This window comes from Aethalodelphis obliquidens, unplaced genomic scaffold (genome assembly GCF_003676395.1).
Source record: "Aethalodelphis obliquidens isolate GAN/ISIS:26980383/991018 unplaced genomic scaffold, ASM367639v1 scaffold12, whole genome shotgun sequence".
In the NCBI taxonomy this organism is placed as follows: domain Eukaryota; kingdom Metazoa; phylum Chordata; class Mammalia; order Artiodactyla; family Delphinidae; genus Aethalodelphis; species Aethalodelphis obliquidens.
In genome coordinates, this window is record NW_020837956.1 from 5823874 (window position 1) to 5844099 (window position 20226).

Sequence of the window (20226 nt, forward strand, 5' to 3'; positions counted from 1 at the left end):
ATGTGTGTGTAAATGTGTATATATGTGTTTGGAAACAAAGAGCCACACTGAAATTACAAAGTGAATAAAATAGAATTTAGAAACCCAAATTGGAATTTGGCTGAATTCATGAGGGAGTACGATTCTCCCTGCACTTTGACAATGCACCCTTTACCAAGGTGCAGATGCTCGCAGTTGGCCGATGATGCATAGATCCACCACGTGAGAAACAGAGGAAAGAATATTATCCCAAATGTATACATAGTGTTAAATAAAAACTACTAAGGTAAGAAGGTCAGTGCTTTACATAGATAGTAAACTATGCATATTATTTTATTTGTGACCCCCCATGTGTTAAGATGGGACACTATTAAAGCAACAATCACTTAAAAAGCAATAACCAACAAACCAGTATTTAATGTGGTACTTAAAATTAATAATTAAAACCAAATGGAAGCAATGCCTAAAGTAACTAAGATAATTCACAATAAAAACCATTAGTGCAGGCTCTACTTATTGTAAATGTGATAATTCAACATAGGCTAACCTAAAATGTACCTTTAGAGATAGAATAAGGATATAAGCAAAATATTAAATAAGATTTCAGGAAGCCCCTAAAATTATTTTTAAGAACTTCAGAACTGATTATATGCAAAAAAATATTAACTATAAGTTTAAGTTCATTCATACATGACCTTATTTGAAGCAGTGTATTTTCATTCACTAGCAAAATTCATGTCAGTAAGATATTTTTGAAGTATTTTATTTTCCAGAGAATTCACTACTTTGAACTAGTTGTTCCAGTGATTAGCCTGAATTTCAATGGAAACCTAAGTCTTAACTGAAGACATGCTTCTGAAAATAAGGCAACTTTTCTACAATCTGTTTATGAACAGAAAAAAAAATCTTTGGTTTTAGTTAAACTAGCAGGAAGGATTTTGCAAAAAAGAAATACTAAAGAACCAAAGCAACGAAAAGGCTCTTAATAAGCAATGGGAAACTCCAAACCCCATCAAGGTCAATAGAGTACCTAAGGCACCTCAGGTTCAGATGATACAATCATCTTTGCTTAGAGTTCTAATCATCTATATACAGGATTTTTACCATCTTAAGAACATGAAGCCGAAAAGGTAATGTCCAACAATGATTATTGTAAGAAAGAAGAAAATCCTAAGAGCTGATAAATGGGAGAGATTAGAGATCATCTCCTCTACGTCCCAGATGAGGAAAATGAGGCCCAGTCAAGAAACAGAGGTGACACCAGAGTCCTAGTCCATTTCTCTTAGGGCAGGACAAATGCTAGATTTTAACTTTATTGGCTAGGAAACCAAGTGTGAAGAGTTTCAGAGATGTGAATTTGAGGAAGAAAAAAAAAAAAATTCCCATCAAATCCCCAAAGGCAAGTTGGAAATAAATGTATAATACTTTACTGTCTTAATTCCTTTATACCATGTGTTGGACAACTTAGCTCATATACTAATTGAGTTATACAGTTCTTTTCAATTCTATCTAAAAATAGCAGACCAAAATTAAATGAGAAAGTTACATCAGATTCCATTTGAGCATACATAAGGCCATGGTACTTAATGCGAACCACCACTTCTTGGGAGAAAGAAGACATCCACTGTCCAGTTCAGGAGAGAAAGCTCCTGACCAGTTATCCAGTAGACTCTCCGCACGTCAATGGGGAAGATGATGCTTATATTTTTAAAAAAATCTCTACAAAGCTCACACACAAGACAGTACATCCTAGATTTGTGACTGCTATGAGCATTTAAGGCTGTCATTTTCAAGTATCAAAGTTTAGTGTTCCATTACCCAATCTGTGCAATAGACATAGCTATAAGCTCACGTCATGGAAATTAACAGAAGCTCACCAAAGACATAAAGAAATCATAATTTAGGCAACAGCATTTTTAAATGTAGGAAAGGCTGGGAAAAATTTTATGGATTAGATTATGCTTCTCTGAACTGCATTAGTTTGTTCACACTGACTGAAACTTTGTCTAACACTATTGTCTGTTGCATGGCATCTGGAATAAGGTAGATCAACAGCAGACCAAACGAGACAGCTTAATTAGGTAACAGAACTAGTCATTAAGATGGTTCACCTCTACCACAGTTATACAGTCTGTTTCCCTAGAGAAAGATTAGAAATGGCTCCAGTATACCAGATAAGCTTCATAGATAAACATGAGAAAATTTTTTTAAAGCAGGACCTTTCAAAACCTAGGGACTACCATGCACTGCTCGAGGATGAAATAAGTCAACGTTATTTACTTCTGGCTTGACGTAATATTGTGAAATGTAATATGGCTGGAGAAAATGGGTATTTGGAAGCCAGTATGTCATTTAACTTATACTCTAGGTGTGTACGTAAGCTGTGGTTCTGTAACTTCTACTGTGGTTCCAATATCTATATCTGAAAGGTGAAATCAGTTTTATTATGAAAGCAGTTGCTTTGTTATAAATTCCATGTAACATGCTTGAATTCTAGGTCTTTTCAACACAATTTAAAGTTTCTTGTGGTTTGGTCAGCATACACCCTTTTCGTTTCATTTGATATACAAGCCAATGTGGAAATTAGAAAAACAAAACTACCAACTAGTTCAGAGAGCTAAATTGAGTCCAGGATTATGGCAAAGTCTGACCCAAAGTTTTAATTTGTAATTTCAGCATGTAACTCATGCAGTTTGGGGAGCATCAAACTGAATCTACAATCGCCAGAAACCTTTGTTACAGTTGGATGCACATTAACTAAAACGTGTACATTTTTAGTGTTCATGATAAATGCAGATATGACCTTGTTACACTTTTGGCATTCTTTGAGAAAGCACATTAAGCTTTAATATAGAAATATTTAGGTTACACTTGTGCTCAAGTAATAATAAAACATTTGTTCTTTTCGATCTCATACATTCTCTCCTCAGGAATGGCCCATCTCCTGCACGCTTGGAGCGACCTTTGGCTACGTGGCTGGCCTTGTTACTTCACCACTCTGGATATACTGGAATAGAAAGAAACTTACATACAAGAACAATTAATTGGAGCAAAGGGAGAAGATATTTCTTTGTGCAGATTCCATAAAGACTGTGCAGACATGTATATGGTCTAAGCCAGGCAGTTCCACTTAACAGCACTGTTTTTTATATAGTTACAACATGATGTGATTGTAGCTTTTTAAACTATGAAACCCCTGAGAGATTGTACCTTCTAGTTGAAATAAAGTATTTATAATAGATTGTGGCTTCAGATGCTGTTTGTTGCTTCTTGGACCTTTAAGAAACATTCTTAATCAACTTTATAGAATTCTGAGGACAGGGTTTTTTTTTTTCCTTTCAAGTTTTAAACTGCTTCATTATTTTTAAGAGGTCTGGGTATAGCTTTAGCATTTCATATGCTTTCTGAGAGAAATGGACAGTTTACTTGGCCACTGAAGACGTTTCTCACGTAATTAAACAACAGTTTATACATCTTGATCCTATTCTTTTTTTTACTGTGTGTTTCTTTGGAGTTAAAATGGCTATGATAGCCTCATCAAAAACAGTCTTCAATCCCTTCTGGGTTAAAGCTGAACATTCTACATAGCAGCACGCACCTATCTGGGAGGGAGAAAAAAAAATCACAAATATATACAGTCTTTTTTACAACAACTGATACCACACAAATACACCATTATAAGGAAAATCATAAAATGCAAAAAGAATGAAATCATCCATATTTATGATACCCAGAGATAGCTAACTGTTAAAATACTAGTGTATATTCTTCCAGACTTTCTCTATGGAAAATTCTTTCATTCATCAAATATTTACTGGGTACCTACTATATGCCAGGCTCTGCTGGGGATCATGTCAATGAACTGAGCAAAACAGCAAAGTCTCTGCTGTGTGATGCTTACGTTTGCTTAAGTTCTACTGGGGGAGGAACACACAGAGGAATATAGAGCAGATGGTGGCACATGCTACAGGTTAAAAAAAAACAAGCAGAGTGAGGGAGGGAAAGGGTGCAGAGGACAATGGTGGTGGTCGGAGAAAGCTGCTCACCAAGGTAAAGTCTGAGCACTGAAGGATACCTAGGGGAAGAGTTTCCAGGCAGACAGAGCCACAGAGGTAAAGACCTTGGTGCAGGAGCATGCACGGAGCATTCAGGGGGTGGGAAAGAAGAGGGTGAGCAGGGGTAATGGCAAGAGAGGCAGTCAGTGAGGCAGCCTTGAGGTAGCGACCTCGAGTAAGGACTTTGGCTTCTACTGTGAGAGGGGACCCACCCATCCATCCATCCATCTATTCGTTCGTTCATTGAAAACTTACAGAGCACTTTCATTTGCCAAATGTGAGAATAGAGCAAGGAACAAAATTAAGTCCCTAAGCTATTCTCATGAAGCTTATATTTTAGAGGGAGAAGACCGTGGACTAATAAATATAGAGGTAGAATATGTGGTCTGGAGAAAAATGGGGGAGGAGATAGGGAGTGGGGAGAGGTCAGGCAAGGCCTCACTGACAAGAGTGATATCTGAGTGAAAGAATGAACAATGTCTACATCAGGAAGACTATCCCAGGCAGAGGGGGCAGTGAAAGGACAAAGGCTCTGAGGCAGAAGATTAGGGAAACCGCACAGAGGCCGAGTGCCTGGAGCACAATGAGTGAGGCAGAGAAGTAGCGGGGCCTGCACGCCAGGGTGAGGGCTTGGGCCTTTCTTTATTCGGAAGATAATAAAGCCACTGGAAGATTCTGAACAGAGCAGGGAGCTGATGGAGCTTCTATTTTTAAAGTCTCACTCTGGTTGCTGTGTTGAGAACAGGTTAACAGACACAGACAGAAGCAGAAAGGTGAGTGAGAGGCTGTTGTGGTAATCCAGGCCAGAGAGGGAGGGGGCCTGAACCAGGCTGCCAGAGGAGGGGAAAGAGAGGAGCGTTTGGATTCTGGGTATTTTCTGAACGTAGAAAAATATATTTTGCTGGAGGGTTCACTGAATGGTATGAGAGAAAGTGCAAGGTCAAGTGTGACTTCAAGGTTTTTGACCCGAGTAACTGAGAAGATTAAGCCTAGGGGATAAAATTGGGAATTCTGTTTTGGACATGTTAGTTTTGAGATGCTTACCACCCGGATGGACTTGTTGCATGACCAGTTAGATAACCAAGTCTAGAGTTTAGGGAAGAGGTCCAGGCTGCAGATAGAAATTTGGGAATCTCAGCAGCAGACGGTTCAAACCACAAGACGGATAGAAGCTTAACAAGCTTAAAGGCTGAGTGTGGATATAGAAGGAAAGACATCCAGGAAGCTGACTGCGGATCCCTGGACCCTCAACATTCAGAGATGGGGAGATGGAGGAGAGGCCCACGAGCGGGGAGAAAGCCCAAGAGAGGGCGTTCAAGGAAGCCAAGTGAATGTGTTTCAAGGAGGGACCAACTGTGCCAAATGCTGCTGACAGGTCTAGAAATGGTGTTCTGCAACCACTTTTTTTCCCCTTAAACTACATAATAAACATGAACATCTCAGTAAGTAAATTAGTATAAATTTTTAATAGATGCAGGGTTTTTTTTTGCCATTATAAACAATGCAGGAACTTTATGGCTGTCTCTTTAAGCACATCCCGTATAATATTCTTAGGATAAACTCCTCCCTATGAAATTGCTTGATCAAAAGTGTACATGACTTTAAGGCTTTTGCATGTTGTCGAGGCTTTTACTCAAAGACCAACAGAACAACAAAGTACCCATTTGCTTACACCTGGAACGGTGGGTATTCTAACTAACGTCTCTTTTGTGTGCCAATTTTATAGATGGAAATTGAACTTACATTTGACTACTAAGGAATATGAACATATTTTTTATCTTCAATGGCAATCTGCATTTTTTGGAGAATCTCCCATTGATGTTCTGAGTCCCTTTTCCTATTGGGGTATGCGTATGTCTTTTTCTGATTAATCCTTATGCAAGGGGTTCATGTCCACTAAGGATATTAACCCATTTTTCTGCCATAAATGTCAAGTTTGTTATATGACTTTTAATTTTATTTCTGGCATTTGAAGTCATATTAAATTTTTACGTAGTTACATCATCAATGCTTTCATTTATGACTTTTACTTTTATGAAATTTAGAAATTCCTTCTCTCCTAAGATGACAGAACTTAATATGTGAAATTCCTTGCTAGTAACTTGTTAGTGAAGCTATTTATCTTTTGCTTTAGGAAAAACTGTTCTCCAAAAAGTTTTCTTGCTTTCTTCTGCCTCCTGATAGTATTTTTAAAAATACCTTATTATATTCCATTTCCACAAAAGTCCTATTAAAGTCATAACGTCTAAAAAATAGAATCCAACCATGTTAGGGGCAAATGGAGAAAAAAGTAAGCCTCACTTTGGGGAGAGGAAGAATATAAGTTAAAAGGTATTTTGTGCATCACAGTTATATTTTTAAAATGATAATATATTCTACCTTGCATAAAAATTCTCTTGTGGAAGAGAATTCAACAACACATTTCTTCTCCACCATGAGTCTTCACTGACGACAGGGCCTGATTAAGCAGCCCCTATTTGCAACGCCTCTTTGTACACATGACTTACTAGGAAAATACTGTTGGCAGTGTAGCACAGGTTTAGTAAAGGCCAGAGTGAGGCCTTTACCGAAGCCCAGCTCTGCCATTTACTACCTGCCGGACCTTACAAGTTACCTGACAAGGCTGTGCCTCTGTTTTCTCCTCCATAAAACAGAGGTACTAGCAGACCAACCTCACTGAGTCGAGGCAAGGATTAAATGATCTAATGCATGTAAAACAGTCAGCACAGTGCCTGGCATACAGTAAAGCACAATAAATATTAGCTTCTATTATCACTTTAGCTTCATTTACATTTAAATTCTGTAAAGGTTGCATTACCTCTTTTGCTAGTTTCTGTCCTTGTTCCACACATATAGGTTTTTCCTTCATATCATTCAGTCTTGCTAAAGTTTTGGGGTCATCTCGCAGATCAATCTAGTTAAGAAAGGTTAATGATGTCCCATAATATTATCAGTCTTTAAAGATAAAGCAGGTAATCCCATTTAACCCCACGTATCAAAAAAGGATTACAGAAGAACCTAATCTTTAAAACCAACTAATAAAGTAATTGCTTTCTTTGACACTACTTTTCCCAAAAATGTGACAGAATTTATTATAACAACGGAGATTCAACATATTATTATCTCATTTGCGAAACCTTAGGGCCATTTGTCTGAGAGCAACACCACAAGGCAGGCCACAGAGGTTATTCTTAAATGGGTAAAATCAAAGCAGACGTACCTGAGTTCCTATTAATAAAAAGGGTACATTTGGTGCGTATTCCTTAAGTTCTGGTACCCACTCCTCTTTCACATTTTGAAATGAGGCTGGATTTACCACAGAGAAGCAGATAAGGAAGACATCAGTCATTGGATAAGATAAAGGCCTCAGACGATCATAGTCTTCCTAAGGGAGAAAGAAAAACCTCATTATTTCCATTTCTAGAGTTTACTAACAAATATGTACATTAGATTAGATGGTCAAAGAAGCAAAGTCAGGACTAGTCCACAAATGGAATGTATGACATACTACAAAAAAACAACATAATTCCATTTGTCTTTGCTATTCTATTCTAATTGGAAGCTCTGAACACCACTGGGGTAAAATATGACAGTATCATTAACGTCTACAATGAAACTCTGAGAAAATACATTGTGATGACGAGAGTTGTCACTGGAAGCATTTTTAACTGAAAAGTTTGCACACAGAATTGATTGTAGCTAGATGTTTAAGTATAGTCATTTATAATAATATTATCTGAATGTTCACTGTTATTAAACATATGATCCATATGCTCTCTCATGTATTACTTATTTAATCCTTGTAACAACTATATGACATAAGAACCATTATCTCTATGTTGCATTTGTCTAAACTGAGGCAACAGTAATTAACTAACTTGTGTAAGGAAGTATACAGCAAGTAAAGGAGATGGGATTCAAACTCCGGCAGTTTTACTTCAGAACCTATGCCTTAACCACTATACATCTTCACTGAGACCTTAAATCTTTGCTTTCCCTGTTTATATAGTTTTCTTAATTGTGTGTGTGTGTGTGTGTGTGTGTGCGCGCGCGCATATGCATGTTTGTGTAAAAATTTTGTGTGTGTGTGTGTGTGTGTGTAAAAATTTAAAGATAGAAACATACTGAGTAAATTCATGAAATCCCCCTTCCTCTCCAATTTCCATTCCTTTCCTGAAATGTAGATTTTTCGTATGTATCTTTCCAGTTATTTTCTGTGCATGTATATACCTACAACTGTACATATTTAAACATCTGTACACAGATGAAAACCGTGCAACCCATGTTGTTCTGCACCTTTCAGTATGTCTTGGACATGGTTCCAGACCGTAATACGTTAGACTGCTATATTATTTTTTTTTTAATTGAAGTATAGTTGATTTACAATGTTGTGTTAGTTTCAGGTGTACAGCAAAGTGATTCAATTATATATATTTGTATGTGTGTGTACATATATATATATATATATATGTACACACACATGATATCTATTCTTTTTCAGATTCTTTTCCCTTATGGGTTATTATAAAATATGCCTTCCATATTTAAACTGCTGCTTCACATTTTATAGAAGGGCTGTTTTAGCATCTCTCCATCACAAAAGGCAGTGAAGATCCTGTTTCATTTAGATTATTTCCTATGACACAAAATTCTACTTGCTTACATTTTTGTGAGTGAACAGTCAGGATTCCATTTTTGTCAGGGCTAGCCTCTCATCTGGTTTCAAGGAAAGTTTATTTTTGGCCTAAGCCACCACCCCTCTTAAATGACCTGCTTCACTACTAGAACTGCATGAATGTGGAATTAAAGGCATATTAAAAACATCTTCCACTCAGAGTTTCAGGTAGTATTTCTCTCATGGGACAATTTTCCTTTCATGTCATCTTCTGACATTTTTCTTACTACAATGTTACATTCAAACTCATATTATCTCAAACTCTTGACTTTGGAGCTAACCCTCCTGTTTTTCTGTGATGCTTTTGAAGGGCACACCTGCAGTTTGGAGCCAAGGGCACTGAAAGATTTCTCAAGTGTTGGCTCAGGACAAGATGGGAAATGCCATCCCCAATCTTCTTTAGCATTTATTTTTAAAAGTGGAGGCCTCTAATTGGATTCGAATAAAGCAGTGCTCTGGTGTTAAGAAACGATTAATGAAGAGATCACGCAAAATGGGTATGAAACATGCTGGCACCCCAGTCAGTTACAAAAGGACTATTATCAAAAGTATAACATGTTTTAAAAATCAGTTTCAGTGTTAAATAGTACAATTTGGTGAATTAAGTATACTTCTTGTACTCTACTGCCTATTTCAAACTGCATGTCGAGAAGAATTAAAGGGACAGTATTTGATCTTAGCATTCCACCTGGCAACTACCTAGCAGTTTGTTCCTGAGCAGACTTGCACATGGCACGCTCAGGGAATGGGGGGCTCTTGCTACACATCTCTCCTCATCCATATTTCGAGATCCAGTTTTCACAGAATTAGAAATGAGGATACTATCTCATAGGATTATGAGGAATAAATGAGATATTGCAACTAAAGCACTCAGCAGAGTGCCAAGCACATAAAAGAACTCTTTCAACTCTTTAACATCAATTCTTCATCCCACGGGAAACTGGTTCTCCTAGTCTCTGCCAATCCACGCAGGGTCCCATCAGTGGCACATGAGCCCTGGCTCTGCATCGTTCTCTCTCCAACCACAGGGAAGAAACTCCTTTAGTGAGAAATAAAATTTTCTACTCTGGCATCAAAACACACAAATCAAACTGAGGTCTCTTGAGGACAGTATAATTTTCAGGTTAATAAAAGAGGATGATATATTATTACTGTACTAATTAGTCATTTGGGGGATTCAAGAGCCTGAAGACTATTTAAAATGTAATAAAAAAAAGAATTACACATTTTTTAAGAAAATCAAATTAGATTTTTTTAATGAAAATTTTACCTCATCAGGGAAATAGAAAGGGCACTCTTTCTCTGGGAGGGTACTACAAGAAATAAAAAGCAAGTGAATGCAAAGTTCTCTAGAAATGCTTAATATTCAAATATTCATCCAAACATTTTATAGAACATAAGTCTATCGTACAGATTCCTTTCATAACCACAGTGCATACTGATTTTCCTCGAGAGACATGTGGGCACAAAGGAATGGAACTAGACTAATCATTTCTAGATTTGTTAAACTGTAGATTTTTGTTGGAATAGTTAAAATGTGAAGAATTGGGGTTAAAAAAAAAAAGACAAGTGTGTTTAGAACTCCTTGGCAAGAAACGTTACTTCTTAAATCTGAACCATCTAAAATGAACTCCTTCTGCCTGTAATCTCCAGCTAAATAATTGGCAGTGATTATCAGAATGAGACCTTGCTGCTTCCATCCAGCCTGAGTAATTAGAAGTCTAATAATAGATAGCAAATTAAAAAAATAAATGATCCCCTGTGCGTACTGTACCCTGCATCATACACAACTGTTTATATCTACTGTGCAATATCTTGAGTGAACTTCATGTGAAATTTTAGATTTGGGGATAAATAAATTGAGGCATGCAATTCTTTCCTCCCCAGCTATATATTTAAAATTTGACAACACAAAGAAAGTTAAATGCGGAACTGCCCTTTCTTTTAAAAGAATTCCTCAAAGCCAATTCTCTAGTGTCCTCCTAATTATGAATTACATTTTAGTCCAAAAAAATTTTTTAAAGGTAGATATCTAAACATTTCAGCCTGGTAACCGAAATGTTCTCAAGTGTATTAAAGACAACGGTCTTACATCAAAAACAATGGTGAATTTGGTCAACAGGATTGTTGAACTGCTTAGTAAAAGCTTTAGCTTCTTATCAATTGGCTAAGTACCAGCGGGATCCAGTTTTTTACAATGTATTCTGGTAGCTTAGTGATTAGGCTCTCCATTCTCATCAAGAGTGCCTGATCTGTGAGGATGACAAGCTTCACCCTTCAACAATATCACACGCTGACAATCTGACAAGAGTCCACAGACAATAAGAGACCAACGAAACGTGCTCTGAGAGGAAACAAAACACCTTCAGGTGCAACAGAGAACTGTGGCAAATGGCCACAGTTATGGCCATCAGTCAGGAGACCCCTTTTTATGCCCAGCTCAGTCAGCAGCCCAGAAGCGTGCCCATTTCTGTACCACCTTTGTTCCCTTGGCGTGGACCTGGGTGCTCCCTCCCACTTTAGTGACCTGTTTAAAATATATGTTTTTGTACCACAATGTTCATTGCAGCTCTATTTACAATAGCCAAGACATGGAAGCAACCTAAGTGTCCATCGACAGATGAATGGATAAAGAAGATGTGGCACGTATATACAATGGAATATTACTCAGCCGTAAAAAGAAACAAAATTGAGCTATTTGTATTGAGGTGGATGGACCTAGAGTCTGTCATACAGAGTGAAGTAAGTCAGAAAGAGAAAAACAAATACCGTATGCTAACACATATATATGGAATCTAAAAAAAAAAAAATATGGTCGTGAAGAACCTAAGGGCAAGACGGGAATAAAGACGCAGAGACGCAGACCTACTAGAGAATGGACTTGAGGAAACGGGGAGGGGGAAGGATAAGCTGGGACAAAATGAGAGAGTGGTAGTGTATATATGGACATATATACACTACCAAATGTAAAATAGATAGCAAGTGGGAAGCAGTCGCATAGCACAGGGAGATCAGCTCGGTGCTTTGTGACCAGCTAGAAGGGTGGGATAGGGAGGGTGGGAGGGAGGGAGACGCAAGAGGGAAGAGATATGGGGATATATGTATATGTATAACTGATTCACTCTGTTGTAAAGCAGAAACTAACACACCATTGTAAAGCAATTATACTCCAATAAAAACTAAAAAAAATACATGTTTTTAGAATGTGTACACCTATTTAAAATACTTATCCAAAATATGTACTTTAAGCAAAATCACTCAAGTTGGGTGGTATAGGCCTTGCCATGCTTTTTGTGGTATTCTATCACACAACTGGTCACTGAAAATCAATTAGCAAAGATGTTTTGAGATCATACTGCATGGAAGATGTTCTAAGGACACGTACACACAAATAAAAAATATAATCGTCCCCTCGTCCCCTTTGGAGCTTATAGTTTAGTTGGGAATTCAAGACATGTACATAGAAAAAGGCAGTCAGATACAACAATGGGAGAGTGTAAATTGGAGCAGGTGAATATATAAATGCTTAATCAAAGAAACATTAATAAGCACCTACTGAGACAGGTTGGGACCTGGGAACCTTTGCTACAGTGCTGCGATGCTTGTGCCTGAATACACCTCTCCTGGAGCAACAAGATACAAAGAAACTATATGAGACTAAAAATAACTGTGTGCTTTGCAGTTGGGGCAAATTCTGGCCCCAAAAGAGATCAATACAAAGAGACCAAAAAACCCAACTGCCACTTTTGAAGAGCCTAGAGCAAAAACAGAGTGTCAGGAGGAAAAGCAGGGTACTGTGTATGCCCCCTGCACACACCACCACCTAAGCTGCCCCTCCAGCCCAACCCCTGGACACACCCCTACCCTCACCCCATGTAAGGAACAAGCTCGCCCCTGCTCAGCGAGTGAGCAAGCAAGGAAACCTGTTGTTTGTTCCCCCTCCCTCCCTGCTGCTGCAGCAGGGGCCCCAATAAAGCCTTGCCTGAATCTCTTGTCTGGCCTCTAGTCAATTTCTATTGATTGGGGAAGGCCAAGAACCCTGGTTGGTATCACTGCTATGTGCCCAGAATGTGCATGCATCAGGGAAATGAAGGAAGGCCAAGGTTTAGATCCTTTCTGACTCGTAAAACAATTTAAACATCTGCAAAGCTCTCGTAAGATACCTGTATGTTAAAAATACGGCAACGAACACGAATGAGCAATAATACCCATGGTGTGCCCGTGCACCTCACTAGAACTTTGTAGACCTCAAAGTCACAGCCTAGAACAGAAGAAGAAACTGCGGTGCTGATGAGAGAACATGCTTAAAGTTGGCACTGAGGAGGGAGAATTGATAAGTTGGAAGAGACAAAAACATTTATAACGGTTTCTGCTCATAGGGAGTTCACGGCAAGGGAGACAAATGTATGCAGACATTGTATTACAAGTCAGAATGTGGTGAAAACCAAGGGTAGTAATTAGGGGACTCTAAAAAAAGACTTTTAGAAGAGGTGGCATTTGGGTTTGGGTCTTACAGAACGGAGAGGATTGGAACATATATGACCTACTAGCATGTGGCCTTGGCAAGTCACTTATTTCTTAGAGCCTTTGTTTATCAGTCTGTAAAATGGGAGATTATCAATGACAAGTGCTTTGAAGACTATAAGTGCTATAAGAATATATTACGCCTCCGAATAATCCAGGACGTTACTTTGATTCAGAAAACAGTCATTAGCAAAACTTGTAAGAATTTTTCCTCTGTAACAACCTAGAAAAAGTGGGACCACAACTGAATAATTCTTTAACAGACAAGCCCCAGACTTCTAAAGTCTAAAACAGCTTCTGACTACTTGCAGATATATAAAATGTAAGGCAACTAAGTAAGAATGTCCCTGACAACTGGTGGCTTGTGGTAAATGAAGGAGTAGTAATCTCCATCTGAAACATCTGTTTCTCGTGAGAAGCCTAAAATAGGCATCAGGCATGGCTCTTGAATCACTCTACCCCCTAAAAGGTGCTATACTAAAGCGAAGAGGGCACATGGACTGAAGCTAGCTTCTGAAGATGAAGTGTTTTGTCAGAAATCTTATCAATTATCAACATTTCTTCAATTAATTCTTGGTAACAGTAGTCTATGAAACCTCATTTTTTTGTGTTGTCCTTTTGTCACTTTCAAGTTCATTTTGTATTTAACTTTGTGAAATATCACCTTTCACCCCCTTAAAAATAACTTTTCCAAGGAAGCTGGGTTGAGTTCTTTTGTGGAATATTTTGGTAAGTTTGGTTCAAAATGCATCGATGATGAGTTTATTGAATTTACCTACCACTCTCCTGCTACAGGTGGACTAAAGAAAATTTGGGGAGGAGAATTTTTTTAAGTGCTGGAAATTCCTAAGAGATCATTGTTTTTCAAAAACTTTAAAAATATTTGACTTTTTTTCCTTCCTTTTTTAAAAATCCCTGTTCAGTTGTGAGATGGTATTTACTTATCATGAGCCTGATTAGCTCTTGGTAAAAGAATTCTTGAAACTGAAGGTTCAGCTTCTAACTTTAAGCAACTGTCATCTTCATATATTTTGATTAGAATAAGTCAGTCTCCCAGTTAATTAATTAATTATTTAGCAGCTAGTGGACCAGATCTTTGGCTTCTTTTCCATTATTATCTTCCTTTTGGCTGCCTGACTTATTATAACTCCTGTTTAGGTTAGCTGGAGAAAAAAAAAAGAGAGAGAGAGAAAGGTTGAAATGTGCGGTAGCAGAAAGACGACCAGCTGGAGAACTGGTTCTGCCATTATCTAACCGTGTCTCGTGAACCTGCACTTCCTCATCTCTAAAAGGAGAGGACTGAACTAGATCGCCACGTCACATGGTTAAAAACGCTCAAACTAACACTTTTTACCCTTGTGAGCAGCCCTAGTAACAGATTTAATGTGGGTGGAGGTTTAAACTACTGCATAAAAATTGAGTTTTAGGATACTGTTTTATCTAAGCTGACCCCCCAAGGCAGAGGATCAACACTCAACTAAATATGGCCCTTCGGCAAGCTTCATTTCCCCATCTGTGAGGGGAGAATAAATATAGCATACACATGTTAAGATAAATGAGAGAGCTGGTCAAGTGTTTTGAGCTCTTCAACAGACAAGCGTGACTTTCCAAAAAAAGACAAACCACAGCTTCAGAGACAGTGCAATTTCTTTTGTGCATGGTGAGATGACTTCCTTCATTGTAAAGGATTTAAGAGCTGCAATTCTACATTGTCTGGAGCTATAATTGCAAGTCTCTTTCACTAAAACAGAGGTCAGCTGGCCTAAGGCATGCAGAAGGAAGGTCAATGTCAGGCCACACTTCTGTGCAGTGGACTCCTTTCCTAACTTTTTTTGGTACAAATTTCATGTTGATGGAATAGTCATGCATTCTTTCATTTCAACAAATATAAACCCACTAGGTGCTGAACACTGTGTACTCCAGTGAGAAACAGACGTGGACCCTGCCCTCGTGGAATTCACAGTACAACAGAGGAGAGGCAAGTGCCTCCCCACTGGGGCAGGACTACTCTAGGTCCAGGGGACACTGTGGAAGTGTGGGAGGTATTTTTGATCGTCAACATGAATGGGGGAACTCTACCAGCATTTAGGGGTGTGAGCCAGGGTGCTACCTGACCTGTGTAGTGAAAAAGAGTCCTGGGTCCTGCATGATTGATGAGTGTACCTCTAGGCACTGAATGACTATGAAAAAACTTTTAATAATGACCTGAATCTAGGATCTATCTCTGTTGCATATTAGTAGAAAGGTAGATTTACATGATGTTGTTCAAACATTACAGGAGTTGCTTACCAATGCAGAAAATTGCACACCACTGGCAATGTTGCTCTTAGTACCCTAATTGTCACTAAAACACAAACCCGTTAGTCAACTTTTAGAGCTATTGCATTCATGGTTGTTCACCTGACTACTTCATTATGATTTCTGAGTACTCAGCCCTGGGAACTTAGGAATTTAATACTGAAATAATTTTTTTTTTTTTTTTTTTTTTTTTTGCGGTACGCGGGCCTCTCACTGTTGTGGCCTCTCCCATTGCGGAGCACAGGCTCCGGATGCGCAGGCTTAGCAGCCATGGCTCACGGGCCCAGCCGCTCCGCGGCATGTGGGATCTTCCCGGACCGGGGCGCGAACCCGTGTCCCCTGCTTCGGCAGGCGGACTCTCAACCACTGCGCCACCAGGGAAGCCCTGAAATAAATATGTTGATTATGAATTACTTTCCTTTTATTTTTCCTTCCTATTACTGCCAGGATGTTATACTGATTTAAAATTATATATACAGAAAGGTTATATTAGCTATAGACTTCATGTGAAGATAAGTATAGGAGAAACATAAAAATTGTTATCAAAGGGGGGATGGATCTAATATACTAGAGGCACTGAGTCAGGTATTTAACAAATTGGGACAAAAATGATTATAAATGCGAACTGGGATAGGTGCTGTGAAGGAAAACAGCCAGGAGACAGAGAATAACCAGGACGAGCAGCTTCAGTCTGGGTGGTCTGGAAAGACCTCTCGGAGGGAGCAACGTCTACCTAAGATGTGAGGGATGCTTTGAGAAGCCAGATATAGGACACTAGGGGCAAAAGGCCCAAGGCAGAAAAGCCCTGACAGATGCCTCCAGGGAGCCTTCTGGAATAATCCAGGGTTCAGCTTGTGCAGCTGGATGGATAATGTCTTTTACAGGGATGAGGAAGACTGAAGGTGGAGAAACACATTAGGGAGAAAACTCAAGAGGCCAATTTTGGGCATGTTAAGCTCAAGATGTTGACAGTGGGAAACGAGTATCTGGAAGAGCTCTCTGCCTCTGAGTTCCAGACCCAGCTCTAGATGCCTCCTTTTGGCTGAACCAGAATTATCTCAGATTCAACATTTCTAAACTAAAGTCATTTCTTCCCCCTCAAATCTGCAAATCCTGTTGAGTTCACCATCTCACGAAAAGACATCACCACTCCATCAGGATCAAACCATAACCCTGGGGGTCCTCAGTATCAACCCCAAACACAAAGTCGGTCAACCACTTGCCCAGCCAGTCTGTTCTTCCCTCTCCACACTCCTCACCTGGGCAGCTCCTACTCATCTTTCAAGCTCTGGTCTAAAAATCTCTTGGTCCAACAAACCTTCTCCAAACCCCCAATTCAGATCAAGGTCCCTCTCTCTGTAACACCTTCTCCTGTCATCCCATTTCTCACATTGTAATACAACTACCTCTTTTCTTATCTGTATCCTCCACAGGACTCCGTGAGGGCAGAGGACTACTCTTCAAAGTCTGGTTTATAGTAGCCGCTTATTAAATTCTTGCTGAATGAATGAGGGTAGCGTGTGGGACATGAAGTCAGAAGAACAAACTGCAGCCAGATCACGGTGGCCTGCACCTCCTTTATCGGCTGCAGAGCTGGAGATGATGGATAGAGCCTCTGAATCCTCCACTAACAGGTGAATTTCCCAGGTTGCAGTTACCGCTTTCAGCCAAGATTCCAACTGCCTCCTAAGATCAGGGCCCTTTCTCGGTCCAACCCACCTTCCTGAATGATAAGGTGAGCTCTAAGGCGCAGGGCCTCAGACGGAGTAATTCTTCCAGCATTTTAGTTCCTGCTACTGTTTTTCACCACCACGTTTTTGCCATTGTCTTGACATTTGTTTTATCTAGGATGGAGGATATCATTGACTGTCTACCCGGCATCCTTCTCCTACTTGTTCTTTCTTTCCAAAACTGATTTAGGTCAAGACCCACCACTCCTCTATTCAGACACATGCCCCTGGGAACCCTGACCCCATATCTAGCTTAAAGAATTCCTGGTTGGATTTAAGCCAATCATGGAGTTTCATTCCCTACCCCCCGGCCAAAGTCACTGGTTCCTAGGTGGGCACATGATCCAAGTAGTCCAATCAGAATGAAGTGGTCCCTGGATTATCCAAGGGGCTCACTCTCTGCCCCCGGCCAAAGCACAGGCGTACCTCATTTTATTGCGCTTCAGTTCATTGCACTTTGCAGATTGCATTTTTTTACAAATTGAAGGTATGTCGCAACCCTGCAGCGAGCAAGTCTATCAGTGCCATTTTTCCAACAGCATTTGCTCACCTCATGTCTATGTGTTACACTTTGGTAGTTCTCGCAATATTTCAGGCCTTTTTAAAAAATCATTATTATATTTGTTATGGTGATCTATGATCAGCGATCTTTTTTTTTAAAGATTTTTTTTTTTGATGTGGACCATTTTTAAAGTCTTTATTGAATTTGTTACAATATTGTTTCTGTTTTCTGTTTCGGTTTTTTGGCTGTGAGGCATGTGGGATCCTAGCTCCCCCACCAGGGATTGAACCCACACCTGCTGCATTGGAAGGTGAAGTCTTAACCACTGGACTGCCAGGGAAGTCCCTGATCAGTGATCTTTGACGTTACTACTATGAACTCGCTGAAGGCTCAGGTGATGGTTAGCATTTTTAAGCAATAGTTTTTAATTAAGGTATGCACTTTTTCTTTAGACATGATGCTTTTGCACACTTAATAGACTACTGTATAAACATAACTTTCACATGCACTAGGAAAGCAAAAAATTCATCTGCTCACTTTATTGGGATATTCACTTTCCTTGGTCTGAACTTGCAGTACCTCTGAGGTGTGCCTGATATTGGTTCCTGGGTGAGCACAAGATCTAAGTAGTGGAATCAGCATGAAGTAGTCCCTAGATGACTGAAGGCAGCTCTTTCCTCACCCCTTCTTCTCCTTCTGCTGCTCCTCCTCTCTGTCTCCCCCTCTCTCCCTCCACCCCTCACTCAGTAGGGAAGGATTTGCTACTCACCGGCCCCATCTCTGCAGCTCATGGAGACTATTCAGGGATCCCCACTACATTGGCTGGTGCTGTGGTCCCTGTATCACAGGGGAGTGGATGCTGCCCAGGGCCAGCTATTTGGAGGCAGGCATATATAAGTACCAGGCCTGACACTTCCAGGGGAACAGCCCTCTTACCCTTTTTTTTTTTTCTTTTGCGGTATGCGGGCCTCTCACTGTTGTGGCCTCTCCCGTTGCGGAGCACAGGCTCCGGACGCGCAGGCTCAGCGGCCATGGCTCACGGGCCCAGCTGCTCCGTGGCATGTGGGATCTTCCCGGACCGGGGCACGAACCTGTGTCCCCTGCTTCGGCAGGCGGACTCTCAACCACTGCGCCACCAGGGAAGCCCCCTCTTACCTTTTTAATGCTTGAGCTACAGAGGACTGTTGGGCACTGTGGATTCAGGTCACCTGGGCTGCCCATGTGGTGAGGGCACCAACATAGAACTAGGAGTTACAGATGGGCCAAATGCAGAGGAAACACCATTTTCCTCCACTGTGGACTAACACCTACCTTCTTCGCCTCTGAGGCTGAGGAAGAGGCTTACGATGACTGATAGGTGCAGGCAGATAGATAGAACAGGCAGTCAAGCGGCAAGAGAAGCCTCAGGAACCACGCTCTGATTAAGCCTGAAATGCTGGTTTTCTCCATGCCCACCCGAGACAGCCACACTGCATGGAGGAGTTTACCATGACTAGCAAACCCATTTGGAATCTGAGGTCTTAGACCACACTCCTTGGCCAAAGACATGGGACAGGCAGACGAGGGAGGGAGGCTTCTGGGCAGGTAGGCAAAATCAGGATGACCTAATGCGGTTCACAAATACATTTGCACAGAACAGACCCTTTAGAAAGTATACACAATTTCTGTTGGGGTGATGAAAATGTTCTGGAACTCGACAGAGGTGGAGGTTATGCAACATTGTGAAGGTACTAAATGCCACTGAACTGTACACTTAAAAATGATTAATTTTATGTTGTGTGAATTTCACCTTAATTTAAGGAAAATACACATAGGTCCACAAGTATGCAAAGTTGGGTCCTCACGGGCCTACACACATGCGTGTGCACACACACACACACACACACACACACAGATTTCTTTGAAATTCAGAGAGATGCCTGCACGTGGCAGAAATACCCTTTCCCTGCAGGGAGTCCCTGGCAGAAATACCCAAGCCATCCACTCCTCAGGACCTGCATTCATCACCGTGACACGCTTCCACGTTGTGGAGCACAGCTTACCCTCCTTCAGGCATGTCTCATAACCCCTACTCTGCCTCTTCTGCATCACCCACTTCATCTTCTCCCCTCCAGCTCTGGCCTTCTTGTGCTACAGGAGGCGCCCAGCAGAGCTCTTTTCCAGGCTTATTAACGAGTCACCGCATTATGTTACTCTAGCCTTATTTTGCTTCACAGCACAGAGCGCCTTGCTCCTGCTTTCACACTAGCCCTACTGTCCCACCAAACCCTCACCATCAGCCCATGAGATAGGGCAGCTCCCACTTTACTGATGAGGAAACTGAGGCTCAGAGAAACTCGTCCAACCTGTCCAAAGTTACAGGACAGTTGGGCAGAAATGAGGCAGGAAGGCAGTTCTCCAATCAACTAGTTTAGGACCCTCCTGGCCCCTTTGTTCTAAGCAAGCAGTAGGTCACAGGTTTTA

The 20226-nt window shown here is 40.4% G+C and overlaps 2 protein-coding genes across 5 annotated transcripts in view; one reads left to right on the forward strand and one right to left on the reverse strand.

Annotated features, from left to right (window-relative positions):
- PIGF (phosphatidylinositol glycan anchor biosynthesis class F) overlaps window positions 1-3231 on the forward strand; it is a 23571-nt gene extending 20340 nt beyond the window's left edge. The window contains exon 6 of one of the 2 annotated variants that reach the window (XM_027113205.1): window positions 2910-3231. In XM_027113205.1, the coding sequence (XP_026969006.1) occupies window positions 2910-3023 (114 nt within the window). In that variant the 3' untranslated portion in view covers window positions 3024-3231. The remainder of the gene's footprint in view (window positions 1-2909) is intronic. The other variant, XM_027113206.1, reaches the window with a different exon arrangement.
- Window positions 295-20226, reverse strand: part of RHOQ (ras homolog family member Q) — a 38923-nt gene continuing 18991 nt past the window's right edge. Inside the window, exons 3-6 of one of the 3 annotated variants that reach the window (XM_027113209.1) lie at window positions 7255-7419; window positions 6853-6948; window positions 3578-3581; window positions 295-2986 (exon numbers count right to left, since the gene is read on the reverse strand). In XM_027113209.1, the coding sequence (XP_026969010.1) occupies window positions 2970-2986; window positions 3578-3581; window positions 6853-6948; window positions 7255-7419 (282 nt within the window). In that variant the 3' untranslated portion in view covers window positions 295-2969. Of the gene's footprint in view, window positions 3582-6852; window positions 6949-7254; window positions 7420-20226 lie in introns of all 3 variants that reach the window. The other 2 variants (XM_027113208.1, XM_027113207.1) reach the window with 2 other exon arrangements.